The sequence below is a fragment of the Aegilops tauschii genome, chromosome 5, assembly GCF_002575655.3.
Source record: "Aegilops tauschii subsp. strangulata cultivar AL8/78 chromosome 5, Aet v6.0, whole genome shotgun sequence".
In the NCBI taxonomy this organism is placed as follows: Eukaryota; Viridiplantae; Streptophyta; class Magnoliopsida; order Poales; family Poaceae; genus Aegilops; species Aegilops tauschii.
The window spans coordinates 411,503,695-411,518,048 of record NC_053039.3 but is presented as its reverse complement, the minus strand read 5'-3'; the positions used below and the strand labels follow the sequence as shown (position 1 = coordinate 411,518,048).

Below are 14,354 nucleotides of genomic sequence, written 5' to 3'. Positions count from 1 at the left end.
AACGAGGACAGAGTGGAGTTCCTTCAAGATTACCTTCTGCGTCATTTTCTTTGTCACCTTCCTCTGCTTTTTCTTTTCCTTCCAAAAACTGTGTTGCAGGAGAGTGAATTGCACAAAACCATCACATTTCAAGTTCACGTCCGGATTTGCTACCAGATTCTTTGGGCGCCCCAAAAATCTACCAGTTTCCTTGCTTATTTTCTCAATAAACACTGATGACCGTTTAGGGCGATTTAATCCAATTCTTGATAGCATGGGCCCGCTATCAGGTCCACATGACACTGTTTGTGTTGACTGTTCGTGTTGACTGTTAAATCAGACATGGCGCCGTGCTGCTCCCAGTCAGGCACCCCCTCCCACCTCGGACCTCGTCGTCGCACGCGCAACAGCTCGGTTTCCCCGCACATGGCGTCGTCTGTTCCGGCCGACCGACATGGCCGCCACCGTGAGCGCCGCAGGTGCGTGGGTATAAATGAGCATGGCCACGCGGAGCTGGGCATAGAAATTGCCGGAAGGAAGATGACAGATGGTCGGAGGAGAGCCACGGGCCACCGGCGCGGTGAGGCGAGGCGGCGGCGCGCCATGGCCGGGAGCACGCATGACCTGGAGAGGTTCGGAACAAGCAGGAGGAGGTGGAGAGGTTCGGGGGGGGGGGGGGGGGGGGGGGGGGGCGGCGGCGCTCTCCGGTGGCGTCGCCGGAGGCCGGCGAGAGGAGGGTTCACGACGGCTCGCCGTCGTCAAGCGCGCGTGCGGCGGTCTCCCTCGTCGTTGTGCGATCTGGTCAGGGTTAGGGTTAAGAGGTAGGTGGGCTGCTGGCTTTGTGGACTGGCTGAAAAACTGGTGGCTGGCGGATGGGCCCTCCGTCAAAACTAACAATCAACAAACATAGTTGACAATTTTGTGCCATGTCAACGTTTACGAAGGGTCGGGCTGTAAGAAATTGGATTAAATCATCCCAAATAGGCCATTAGTGTTTTTTGAGGCGTCCAACAAATGTGGTAGCAAATTTGGATATAAACTTGAAACGTGGTGGCATTTTGCAATTCACTCGTTACAAGAACAGGTCGAACGCGCGGGGATACTTTGTGTGGTCGTTCCTGGACGTGTTTGAGTTCCTCTTCGGCGACCGGATGCGCTTCGGCCTGTGCGGCGTCGACATGGGCGATGCGGCGAGGACGAGGTACGAGAGGAGCTCTGATCGCTGGTACTCCGGCTTCCTGGCCGGCGGCGAGCTCCGGCCGGCTGCTCGGGCCCAGAAGTCCTACGTCCAATGAAGAAACGAGAGACGCTCGCATGTGTCTCTGCACGTGCGTTTGTTTTCCGCGAGCTGCTCTGCACAACGAAAATACTTGTACCGGGTTCCCGTACAACCGTACAAGGAGAATATGGATAAGTTTTGTAGTCTTGTTGAAAATTGAGGGGCCGACTATCTTCCACACGACTGATTTTTATCAGTTTCAGTCGGCCTTTTTTTGCGAGAAATCAGTTTCAGTCGGTCGTAAGTGAATTGCACGATGGTATCATAATTGGGGCTAGCATAATCAATTGGTACCACTTGCTTTTAAAAATATATGTATTTTTAACAAATCCCAAAACTATATATCCAAATTCATAAATTACAATTCTATGACCCCGTGGGCTTCCCTTAGACCGAAGAGGCCCCTTTCAGACGCCATTGTGCTGAAGACAACTCTTCATTCTTCCTTACACCGAAGAGTCACTCTTCATTCCGGTGAAGGCCGAAGGGTGCCCTACAGTGCCCATCAACCCCACCCTATACACCACAACTTCTCTCGGTTAAACCTTCGCGTCAGCAGGACCGCATCGACGAGTAAAATTCATTCAGATAAAGAACAACTTGAACCATGCATTGTGGGGGAGGAATTTTCCCCGTCAATCTACACCGATCACCGCAATGTGAGAGGTTGCGTCTGTTCCGAGCCACCTTCAAGGTGGAGCTACACGCTCTGCAGTGGCATGAATGCGGGGAGCTGGCGCCGGCGGGAAGCGCGCGGGAGGGAGTAGGGGTTTTGGGTGGGCCAAGCCGGTCAGAAGCAGGCGTGGGAGCGGTCCGGGCTCCTGCAAAACCCCTCATGTGTTGTCTCCGATTTGCGGGAGAAAGTGCGTTCGAATTACGCCGCGGACCGATGTATGATCACGTTGGATGGCTTTCACAGTCTGAAAAACATGGTCCGAACTTAGCGGGAGGTTTGCGTTGGAGAGTCTAGCATGTTTGTGTTGCACACACATTCATGTGTCACGTCACCTGCACCAGGTCCTCGGGTTTTGAAGTACTAGCATAGTATTACCGTATATATATTCCAAGAAATTCTCACAGGAAGCGGTAGTCCGTAGATTGTTTTTAGAATTATTATTACTCTGTATAAGTTGTGTACGTGTAGAAGACTATTCCGAGTTTGAGTTGGCAATGCTTGAACTGAAACTGAAACCACACCTGTTGTCGGCCAACTGTCGCCACACGGCCGGGCTCTCCTAGGGAAAAGGTTAAAAAAGGCTATAGGCGGGGCCACGTTCGTTCTAGAAGCGGACCAAACAATCGGCCCTGTTTGGATCAGGGGGTTAGAGCTAGTATGGGTTAGTTGAGACAGAAATAACCCTAAAATATCCAAACAGGTGGGTTAGAGTAGAGTTATTTGCATCTAACCCAGCAAAAAAACCCAACCCGGTGGGGAGCTGCTTATTGGGGTTAGATGTGGTGGGTCCCAGTAAAAAAGTCCATCGCCCGCATCTGGATCCCGCACCACATCTCGCTCCCCGCCGCCGCCGTTCGCTCCCCGCCCTCCGCCCCCGTCCTCCGCCCTCCGCCCTCCGCCCCATCCTCTGTCCCCGCCCTCCGCCCCCGTCCTCCACCCCCGCCCTCCGCCCCCGTCCTCCGCCCCCGCCCTCCGCCCCCGTCCTCCGCCCTCCGCCCCGTCCTCTGCCCTCCGCCCCTGCCTCTGCCCCTCCGCCCCTCCCGTTCCCGTCCGACACCGCCGCCCCAGGCGCGCACTCCGGCGGCCGCCGCACCGGTCGTCCCACCTGCCATGGATGGCGACGGCTTCGAAGGGTGGGGTTCGCAGCCCTCTGCAAGCGGCCCAGCTACCCACGCCAATCTCGACCTCAACTCGCAAGCTTCGCCGTCGGAAGGGTTCCCAGGGCTTGGGTTGTACGGAGCTTTCCTCCAGAGCGACGACGAGCAGCTCCTCCCTGGGCGCGGCAGGGGCTCCGGGCTCCCTCACTATCGCCCACCACGTGCTGGAGCAGGAGATGGATGGGCGAATCCGTCGCCACCCTTCGTTCGGCAACTGAACTTTGGCGGCTCCTCGTCAGCGGCAGCCGGTCGCGGAGGAGGAAATGGTGGCGTGTTCCTCAGCGGGTCGTCCATGGGGGCAGGCGGCGGCTCCTCGTCAGCGGGTGCCGGTCGCGGAGCAGGCGGCGTCGTTCGGCAGGGAGCCAACTCGGCCGCCGCGGCACCCGGCCGCCGTAACCAGCGCACCGGCACGACGAGCCGTGGCAGTGGTGGCGGCTATCGCGTACCGCCTCCCCGGGCACCGCGGAGTGCCCTCCGTGGGCAAGCATCCGGCTCCGGCGCTCCCTTCGACAATGGTGATGAAGAGTTGGAGGACGATGTGGAGGAGTTAGCGAGCTCCGGAGGTCCCCTGGTGAGCCAAAGCAATCGAGCCCACTGGAATGATGCTAATAGTGCTTGCTTGTTAGAATTGTGCATTCAACAACGTGCAGCAGGAACGTATAATGGTACAGTGATGAGTGGTGAAGGGTACCAAGCCGTTATCGACGGCTTACTTGCTAGAAGGGGGTTGGTATATAGCCGTTTGCAGGTGAAGAACCAGATAATCGTACTCAAAAACACTTACACTTTCTGGCGATACATGCAAGTGCATACAGGGTTGGGGAGGAAACCAGATGGAACCATTGATGCCGACTCTGAGTTCTGGATAACACACACAGAGGTAGACTTTTCACTTAAGCTAGTTACTTGAATTTTGAAGTGTGCTCTCATATCTTAAATAGTTTCTTTCGCAAAAATAATAATATCATAACTAGTTTATTTGTTCACTATCCTCCAGAAGAAACCATACCTACGGAAGCTACAGTGGGGTCCTCCAGCAAACGAGGAGTTGCTTGATCAACTGTTCAGAGGTTACACTGTGGATGGAAGCACAGCCTTTGTGCCTGGAGATGATTACGGTCAGAATCAAGGGCAAGATTTAGGTGCAGGAGAGGAAGAGGAGGAGTTTCAAGGAACACCTACAAGCAACCAGAGGAGCCAGAGATGCAAGAGGTCAACAAGCACTTCGAGCACTTTGACCAGTCCATTGAAGAAGAGCAAGAGCCCAATGGTGAAGATTGTGAAGGACATAGCTAGTACCTTCAAGGAGTCTGTCGCAGCCAACACTAAGCAAATGCAGAAACGTGCAAATGAGAAGGCTGCATTTTCTGTGAAGAGGTGTCAGGAGCTAGCATTTGAGTGTGGCATTGAGCAAACAAAATTGACTCTGTCTATGCTCTGTCCAAGATGTTCGAAACAGAGTATCAAAGGGAGTTCTTCTGTGGCCTATTAACACACGAGCTTAGGTTGGGTTACTTCAAGAAATGGTGCAGGGACAACAATTTGGAGTAGTTCTTCTGTGGCTGAATAGTTGCTTGGGAATGTGTGTGTTAAAATGTTGAACCTATTTACATTGTTGTATGTTGAACCTATTTAATTGCTGCATGTTGAACCTATCATGTGTTTGTGAGGTGTTGAACTATTATCTATGTTACGTGCGGGCAGAATTAATTTTATTTGGTGAACCTATTTTATATTATATGCGGGCCGAATTAATTTTATTTGATTAAACTATTTTATAATATATGCATGCTGAATTATTTTTGTTTGCTTACACTCCTTCAAGTAGTATGCTATGTGCTGACAATTTGGTACATGTGTTTAAGCAGGAAGACGATCATGGCCCCATGACCGAGGAAGAATATGATGGAGGTAGCACAAGTGAGGATGAGATCATATCCATATGCCACAACAATTTGGTGCAGTCCGGAAATTTAATCTTGCAGTTGGTTCCTATCTTGGGTATGTACTCTGATAACTACTTTGTGAAACTACCTAGGAGGGTCAGTGGATATTCTGGTTTGGATTGGGTGCAGGAGACACTAGCCCGAGATACCCAATGCTACAACATGTTTAGGGTTGAGAGACCTTTGTTTAACAGGCTACATAATACTTTGGTGCAATCATATGGGTTGAAGTCCAGTAGAAAAATGATATATGTAGAGGCTCTAGCTATGTTTTTATGGATTGTTGGATCACCACAGTCAGTTAGACAGGCTGAGAACCGTTTTAGGAGGTCTATGGAGACAGTAAGTAGGACATTTAACAGAGTTTTGGCATGCCTCCTTAGGTTAGCACAGGACATAATTGTACCCAAGGACCCAACATTTGCAGAGGTGCACCCAAACTTAGAAAATCCAGCATTCTGGCCACACTTCAATGACTGCATAGGAGCTATAGATGGGACACATGTGAAGGTTGTGGTGGATAAGAGTAAGAGGGTTCAATACTTGAACAGGCACAATGAAACCAGTCAGAATGTGCTTGCTGTTTGTGATTTCGACATGAGATTTACATTTGTGATATCGGGATGGCCTGGTTCAGCACACGACATGAGAGTTTTCAAAGATGCCATAACTACTCATCGTCACAAATTTCCACATCCACCACCAGGTTTGCTACTTGAACCGTCTTGCACTAATTTTTATCCAATTACACTTGTTCATCTTAGTCTCATTGTGTGCCTTTGACAATATGTAGGAAAGTATTATGTGGTTGATGCGGGGTACCCAAACCGTCCGGGCTACCTTTCACCATACAGATGTACAAGGTACCATGTGGAGCAATGGCAAAACGGCCCGCCACCACAAGGTATGAAAGAAACCTTCAACCATGCACATGCCAAAGTTAGGAATGTCGTTGAGCGATCCTTTGGAGTGTTGAAGATGAAATTTAGGATTTTGTTGAACGTGCCAAAATTTCCAGAGGACAAGCAAACTAGAATTATTATTGCTTGTATGGCTCTTCATAATTTCATTCGAGAGAGCAGAATTCCGGATAGGGAATTTGATGCATGTGATGCGGATGAAAACTATAATCCAATGCCTAGTTCGGCTGCATCTGCATGGCCAGAAGACGAACCTCTTGTTGAAGATACCAACATGAATGACTTCCGTGAAGAGTTAGGTCATGCTCTGTTTCATGGAATGTGATTTTTTTTAAGCTTGACCATAATGTTTTGTATAGACAAAATAAAATTTACCATGTTTTTTATGCTTGATTTGTAAAGATAATTTGTTTATGTCATTTCTGAGCTGGAGGAGGCCACACAGGAGCCGACCACAGCAAATCCGGCTGAAAAGAGGGCTAAATGATTGAAAAGGTGCATTTATTGTTAATCTAACCCTCTCATCCAAACACCACCAGAGTTAGAGTTAGTTCAAGGTTAGACACAAGTTAGAAACTAACTCTAACCTCTAACTAAGTTAGAGTATCCAAACAGGGCCATTGTTACGTTCACCAATTTGATTTGAGTTGGTCCTGTCTCGTTGCGTCGAGTCGATGCCCATCTGGGTGTGTCTGGGACTGTCTTGAAGACACGCCGCCGCCGCCGCCCCGGCGGACGAGAAAGACAGAGAGAAACGCTAGCAGGGGAGCTATGGCCACGTGGGTCCTATCTAACTCTGTGGGGGCTCCATCGCTGCTTAGAGCTGCAGCGTGCGTGGAGGTAGCGAGTTCGTAGGCTGACCAACCAACATTGACATTCACAAGATTTGACTTGTCTGGATCAACTGGTTTTTAAATTTAATTAACACAATAGAGTGCCCGGCGTCGCAGTCGGAGGCAACAGCGCGGGGTCGACGCGTCGTACTACGGGAGGCTCCGCTCTGCTACATCATCGGGCCGGGAAGGAAACGAGCGGCGGTCTTCTTCCTGCCTCTGGCCGACCATGCCGGCAGACGTGCTGTGCACACCGCTCGCGGCCATGCATGCCAAAACTACGGTCGCATCCACATCGCGCGCACGAGAGCGTCGCCACGTGCCGCGCCCGGAGGGCCAAGTGCGTGAGTCCAGCTTCGCCTCGCCTGCCTGCCTGGCTGTGCGTCACGGACGACGTGGCCGCCGGGTTTGGACGTAAGCAGAGGCCCGAGTGAGCAGAGCGCGGCGCGGCGCGTGACCGAGATGGAAAGGAAACGGCATATAAAACCCCGCGCGCCCGGCCGGGGCCTGCAGCCACACCAGAGCCAAAGCCAACAAGAAGAGAGAAGCCACCATCACCAGCACGGCAGCAGAGAGAGAGACCGTGGACGGAGCGATCGATGATGGCGGCGGCGAAGGCGCTCCCCTCCCTGGTCCTCGTCCTGCTGCTCGCCGTCGCGTCTCAGGAGGCGGCGGCGACCATCACCAAGCGCGACTTCCCCCCGGGGTTCATCTTCGGCACCGGCTCCTCCGCCTACCAGGTACTACTACTACCTAGTGATTGTCGCTCACTCGGCCCCTCCGCTCATGCCGGCCGGCCGCGCCTCGACGTCGCCGGTGGTTCGTGCGTGGCCCTCGGTCAAAGCGGTTGAATATGATGCCGGCTGACAGCCGTACCAGTCTCCAGCCAACGTGTTCGTCACTATCCTCATCCTAGCCACAGCTCTGCTCCCATCACCGATCAAGCTGCATCACCGATCAAGCTGCACCAACGTGGTCGTCACTTGGTGCACGGCATGTCGAATTGTTGGTTCGTTGGTTCGCCCACAAATACCGTAGCTAGCACCGGCACCGCCGCATGTGCTGTGCACTCGACCACACGTTCGTTGATACACGGAACTGTTTCCTCTTGATACAGTACCTTCCAAGGAAAGTTGCTGTCCTGGCCTTCCCTTTTCGTTTCTCTGCTCTGCTTCGTCTTCCTCCCACGAGACGAGACTCTCGCGTCCTTTCAAGCCAGTCAATGAACAGAGCCATCGCCCATCCATCTGACAGATGGGCCAGGGCGCATGACAGCCTCAGTTTTAATGCAGCCGCCCTCTCCTCCCGCCAGATTACGACCAGGAGCAGCGCGTTCATTGGCTGCGTCGCTTCGCTTAGGCTTTGTTTTTGACCAAGGCATGCTGGCTGGTTCCAACATCCTTTTCTTCTTCTTCTTCTTCGGTTGGATGGCACCCACTGGCCGGGTCGCGCTTGTGGATTACCTCTTTTGTTTCCCTATCTAGGTCAAGAAACGAATATACCGCAGGAGTACATACAGAGAGTTGTGCATGCCCGGCACCGCAGGTGCTTCTTCTGATCCTCTTTGTGCATGGGGATTTCTCCTCGGTCACAAAGCGGTTGAATAAGAAGATCACGGCTGAGCTGACGGCCAGACCAGCACTAGCATAGATAGTATACCTTCTTATACTCCAAGTCTAGTCTAGAAGAGAACGCAATAACCAAAGTCCTTGTCGACCAGCAAACAGAATCACACAAAGGACAAAGCCATACCTCCCGTCGTCTCCCCTGCGTTGCTTCTTTCAAGAGAAAGAGCAATAGCACTGCCCTCGCAAAAAAAAGAAAAAAGAAAAGAGCAAATAGCACTGGTGATATGATCTTAGGCGCAGGGCTGCCAAGTGCAGTGCTACGACTAGGACGCAGCGTGTACGTGTTCGCCACTACCTATGAATCTCAAACCAGTAAGTAGTTTTTCATATTTTTTTATGAAAAGGAGTACTCCCTCTATAAACTAATATAAGAGCGTTTAGATATTAGTAATCTAAACGCCCTTATATTAGTTTGCGAGGGAGTAGCTTTTTGTTCCTGATGCCATCCGATCCCTGCCGCTGCAAACTCCCAAGTTAAAATAATTAACCACCACCACTGGCCAAAAAAAGGAAAAGAAAACACCACAAGTTGCAGCCGTGCTCTTTTCCCACCAGGAGCAACGCTGGTCGCTGCGCTTATGCTTTGTTTTTGACCTGGCCGGTTCCATAATCGTTAGTATACTTCTTCAGTCGGATGCCACCCACTGGGTCGCTCTTGTGGCTGTTTTCTCTTTCTCCATCAGAAAACACACATACACAGTACTCCCTCCATACCAAAATAAGTGGCCCAACTTTAGTAATATAGATTTATATTAAAATTAGTACATAGTTGAGACACTTATTTTAAGATCGATCGGAGGAAGTAGAAGTACATGTACATACGTACATACATAGAGCTGTGCCAGTCATACAGGGCATGTCGATGGTTCCCAAGCACCAAGCAGTAGTGTATGCCAGCTTGGTCGTCGGCATCCTAGCAGCACCACTCAACTCGAACCACATGTTCCATACAAAGAAATATCCGCTCTAACCTGTGCATAAGAAAACGAGAGTTCTCTCTCTTTCTGGCGCTTCACTGGCCTCTGATTTTTCTCGCCTCCAAGCTACAGCCTACAGCCACTGTCCCCCTTCCCTTTCCCTTCGTCTGCTCCTTCGTCTTTTTCATCCGTCACGCGCGACGCATCCCATCGAAAGAAACTGATCACACCCTGCCATCCTTTGGCGGATGGATGGAACAGGACGCGCGAGGAATTCAGCATGGACACGAAATTTCTGGCGCCAAAGGGCCTTCTCTCCTTCCTTCCTTCCTTCCTTCCTTCCTTCCTTCCACGTGTTCTCGCCCCTTCCCGCCACGTCTTTTTTCTTCATGATCTGAAGCGTTCAATAAATAATGTGGTGATCAATGCAACAGTAGTAGCTGCTCGACGGACGAAAGGCGCAGCTGCTTAAATAACCTTAAACACCTGCTTAAATTCAGGGTCCATCCATCACTGACCGGGACATGCTTTTACTCCTAGCATAAACCCATGTTAGCAACCACTTGCGAGCAGGGCGTCACAGCTCTCGCGTCCGTTGCTTGGTCACCGACGCTAGCCAGATCCTCCTGTTTCTGACGACGACCTGTTCGTTCCGTTCCATAGTGGAGTACGTACCGATAAGCAAGTAAAAGCAGCGTCATGTCTTCAGGAAACAACCTACCGGGCCACCGGGGTGTCGCCTTCTCGCCACTTCCTCTCGTCGTTTTCACGTCACGTCACGATCATAGCACTGGGGGTGTTCATTTCTCCTCCTCTGGCCGCTTCTTCTGCTTTGGCTGGAGCGGAAAAAAAGTACTGTGTCTTTGGTCGGCGAAAGCTGCAGAAATAGGTAGTGATGTTCCGCAGAATTGGAACCACAAAAACTCCTGTCGCAAAAAAATAAAAATATATAGCGTGAAACTCTTTTAAGATATATGCTCACTCTCAGGCAGGAGTGTGCTGTTCGGGCTTGGGACCTGACAGTTGAGACAATGGTCAAAAACTAAGAAAGATAAGTGAGAATGGTCAAAGTTAACTGCGTTTGCTAACTCTTCAAATTCTGCTGTTTAAATCTTCAGAATTCAGATCACAGCTGATTATTATTTGTTGTATTGTATGGAATACTTTGCTGACCTGAACATTCGGCTGATTTTTTCAGATCGAAGGCGCGGTCGCGGAGGACGGGAGAAAACCCAGCATCTGGGACACGTTCACACACTCAGGTTCGTTCTACTTTCCCCGTGATCTGTGCGTCTGAATCTGCCATGCATTCTCCTGTTGCGGATTATAACATGGAGCTTGGAACATCCACAGGCCACTCTGTCGACGGTGCCACTGCTGACGTGACTGCAGATCAGTACCATAAGTACAAGGTCAGTTTGTGAGACCAAGTCATGTTAAATGGATGACTTTTCAGACCAAGATTTTGGTGCTAATCTTACAGCTGATTTTGTGTTTGACAACAGGAAGATGTAAAGCTTTTGAGCGACATGGGAGTCGATGCCTACAGATTTTCAATTGCCTGGCCTCGCCTTATTCCCGGTAAGGCCATACCCACAGTCATAGTACAGCCATTTGTCCAATAAACACTTGCTGAATAAGGATTAAATACCGTCAGTTCACTGATTTGATTATTTGCAATCCATGAAGATGGCCGTGGAGCTGTCAATCCAAAGGGACTGGAGTACTACAACAATCTTATCGATGAACTCCTGGCTCATGGTATTTAATCCTTGGCAGACTGAATCCTTATCCAAAGAATAATAATTCAAGAATTTTCAGATGCCCAGCTGCACATGAGTAACTCATGCATCTTTCTCCGCTTCGTGTAGGAATCCAGCCTCACGTCACGATATATCATTTCGACTTCCCTCAGGCTCTTCAAGACGAATACAACGGGATGCTTAGTCGCAAATTCATGTACTTTCTTCTTTGCCCCACTAATTAACATCATTATCACAAGTGCCATTGCATGAAGAGACGAAGAATAATGTTGCATTCTGCCTTATGTCACATGGTTGCAGAGATGACTACACAGCGTATGCAGAAGTGTGCTTCAAGAACTTCGGCGACAGGGTGAAATACTGGAGCACTGTCAATGAGCCAAACATCGAGCCGATTGGCGGGTACGATCAGGGTATCCTCCCACCGCGGCGATGCTCATTCCCCTTCGGCGTCCTCAGTTGCGACAACGGCAACTCTACCACAGAGCCATACATAGTAGCTCACCATCTTCTGCTTGCACATGCCTCAGCAGCTTCCCTGTATAAAGAGAAGTATCAGGTTAGGAATCATGCCACCTTTTACTGAACTATAACTGTTTATCTGGGATAGCCATTCTCACAGGTGTAATATTCCCTTCTATTTCTTTATAATCAGGCCAAGCAAGGAGGAAATATTGGACTCACATTGCTCGGTTGGTGGTACGAGCCTGCGACACAAACACCTGAGGATATAGCAGCAGCTGAAAGGATGAACGACTTTCACATTGGATGGTCTCTTCTTCTATAGGACTCAAGTTTCATAGAAGCAGCTATAATTTGTGTGTAACTACAACTAAACATCATCTGAACATGGCACAGGTATATGCATCCGTTGGTGCACGGAGATTACCCCCCAGTGATGAGGAAGAATGTTGGGTCCAGGCTACCATCATTCACCGACGAAGAACTGAAGAGGCTGCTCGGATCTTTCGATTTTGTCGGATTTAACCACTACATTGCGGTATATGTGAAGGCTGATCTTAGCAAGCTGGATGATGAGCTGAGAGATTACATGGGCGATGCAGCCGTGAAATATGACAGTAAGAATTCTAATAACCTAAAGTCCTGTCATGTGTTATATCTGCCACAGTAGTGCAATGAGAGAAATGGATTAACCTAACTCTTCTGCAAATGTATTCTTGCAGTGCCATTTTTGAAGAAGAACCAGGTATTTGACGATACAATGCATTTCATCCCTAATAATCAATTTAGTTGGGAAATGAACTTTTTTCCCAACATAACTGAATCATATGTACGTCTGTGTGGCTAAAATTAAACTGTAACAGCTCCTGTTTGGGTTGAAAAGCGATTTCATGACATCGACACCGTGGGCTCTGAAGAAAATGCTGGAGCATCTCCAGCTCAAATACAAGAACCCTATAGTCATGATCCATGAGAACGGTAAATTATACTAAAACAGAACTTTCAGCTGCCCTAAAACATCATGATCCCAAGGAATCACGAACCTGAAATATCATGTCCAAAATGTTACAGGAGCTGCTAGCATTGCTGATCCCTCTGCTGGGAACGCCCCCGACGACGAGTTCAGGTCGCAGTACCTGCAGGATTACATCGAGGCGACCCTCGAATCCAGCAGGTACCAACACATTCATCTTAGTACAAGAGTGACATGACACCTGAAACATATTCATACAGCAGCTATCTGACCATTCTCCTCTCTGTTGCTGGGTGATCAGGAACGGGTCGAACGTGCAGGGCTACTTCGTGTGGTCGTTTCTGGACGTGTTCGAGTATCTGTTTGGCTACCGCATGGGCTTCGGCCTCTATGGCGTCGACTTCAACTCCGAGGAGAGGACGAGGTACCAGAGGCACTCCGCCAAGTGGTTCACCGGCTTCCTCCGTGGCGGCGAGCTGAGGCCGGTGGCTCTCCCCGGCCAGGCATATTCCCAGTGATCTTGGCACACTTCTTCATGCTTCTGTAGCACACGGAGAGGAGGATGGACGACGAATAAGCCTGGGAAGATGGTTGGGTGTTGTTTTTGGATGGTAACTGAATTTTGCTTGGGCAGCAGGGTTTATATACAGGTCTCTGCTTCTTTGGGTTTGATTGTTCCTAAATGTATATGTCTGTGTTGATGTATATGCGGAAAATATTAATATGTCGATATACAAGGTGTTGGATCTAGTCAGCAGTTCGAGATCGAAATCACCACGTACCTGCATTTAAACAGAGCCTGCAGTGCTGCAAAATCTTAATTTTCATTCGATAGTATAGTATGAGTATATACATATTCATTGGCTGTGAAGATGAACAAGGCCGCACACACATGCTGCGCTGACCAAACAAAGAGCCTCCTGATGTTGTCATTGTGTTGTACGGAGTATCGACCAAACAATGTAGTGCCCCTCAACTGCAAGCCCAACTTGGCAGGTCTGTTGTCACCATCATCTTGCCAGAAAGGGAAACGAGTTCAGTGCTGAAGAGAATTGGGACTCTCTGGAGCCGATATGCAGGCCAGATTCCAACATTGGGAGTAGTTTAGAACAGAAACTGGAGGTGGTTGAACTATCACGAAAGGGTCAGATTCGTCGAACAAAAAAAGAACTCATTCCGGCAGGGTGGCGCTTTATAAAGTAACGCCGGTCCTCGCGCGGCGGTGGCCGTGGTGCGGCCACCACCAGCGGGTGATCGCCGGTCTCGAGCTCAGGCAGGCAGGTTGTGGTTGGTGTGCAGGGCCAGGGCGAACGCACTCAAGGTGCTCGAGAAAATGCTGCTGCTGTATTCGAGACATGGGGAGGGAAGAGAAAACAGGTGACACGTCTGCTGTATGTGAGTGAATTACAGAAAACATCGACATTGAAGCATAGTCTTGCAGAAATCACAAGTCTACAGTTTTATGCCCAAAAACACTAATTCCCAGGCCAATTTTTTGCAGAAACCACAAGTTGCTCGCTTAGGCCGTTTTAAGCACGATTATGACAGATGGGTCCCTCTAAACAGGGTGACATGACAAAAGAAACAGTCAATTACATCCCGACACGATTTTATTTTGTAAAAGGACCCCTAAAAAAAGCAACCGGGTCCTCTGACCTTCGTCTTCCATCAGGCCACTCCCTCCCCGAGCGTGACCGGCGGAGTTGTTGCTTGCTCTGGCGGCGGGGCGCAGGGGAATTCCGGCAGCGGGTCGGCTGGCGACAGCGGCGTGGCCTCCACTCCCTTCCCGTGCGTGGTCGGTGGTGTCTGTTAGGACGGCGG

General features: G+C 50.0%; 2 protein-coding genes and 1 long non-coding RNA gene across 3 annotated transcripts; all 3 read left to right on the top strand.

Annotated features, from left to right (window-relative positions):
- Window positions 1-433: 433 nt before the first annotated feature.
- On the top strand, window positions 434-1,274 carry LOC141023472 (beta-glucosidase 31-like). The gene is made up of 2 exons (XM_073500525.1): window positions 434-458; window positions 1,003-1,274. The coding sequence occupies exons 1-2, from the start codon at window positions 434-436 to the stop codon at window positions 1,272-1,274; spliced, it is 297 nt and encodes a 98-aa protein (XP_073356626.1).
- Window positions 1,275-6,815: 5,541 nt separating this feature from the next.
- On the top strand, window positions 6,816-13,304 carry LOC109762067 (beta-glucosidase 31). The gene is made up of 13 exons (XM_020320884.4): window positions 6,816-7,530; window positions 10,534-10,597; window positions 10,689-10,747; window positions 10,841-10,916; window positions 11,025-11,096; window positions 11,207-11,294; window positions 11,399-11,657; window positions 11,754-11,869; window positions 11,957-12,177; window positions 12,283-12,305; window positions 12,424-12,538; window positions 12,632-12,734; window positions 12,835-13,304. Exons 1-13 carry the CDS (start codon window positions 7,390-7,392, stop codon window positions 13,049-13,051), a joined length of 1,554 nt encoding a protein of 517 aa, XP_020176473.1. The 5' UTR covers window positions 6,816-7,389; the 3' UTR covers window positions 13,052-13,304.
- On the top strand, window positions 9,194-10,281 carry LOC120965222 (uncharacterized). Its single transcript, XR_005757726.2, has 2 exons — window positions 9,194-9,479; window positions 9,956-10,281. It is a non-coding gene; the product is annotated as an uncharacterized lncRNA (long non-coding RNA).
- Window positions 13,305-14,354: the final 1,050 nt, after the last annotated feature.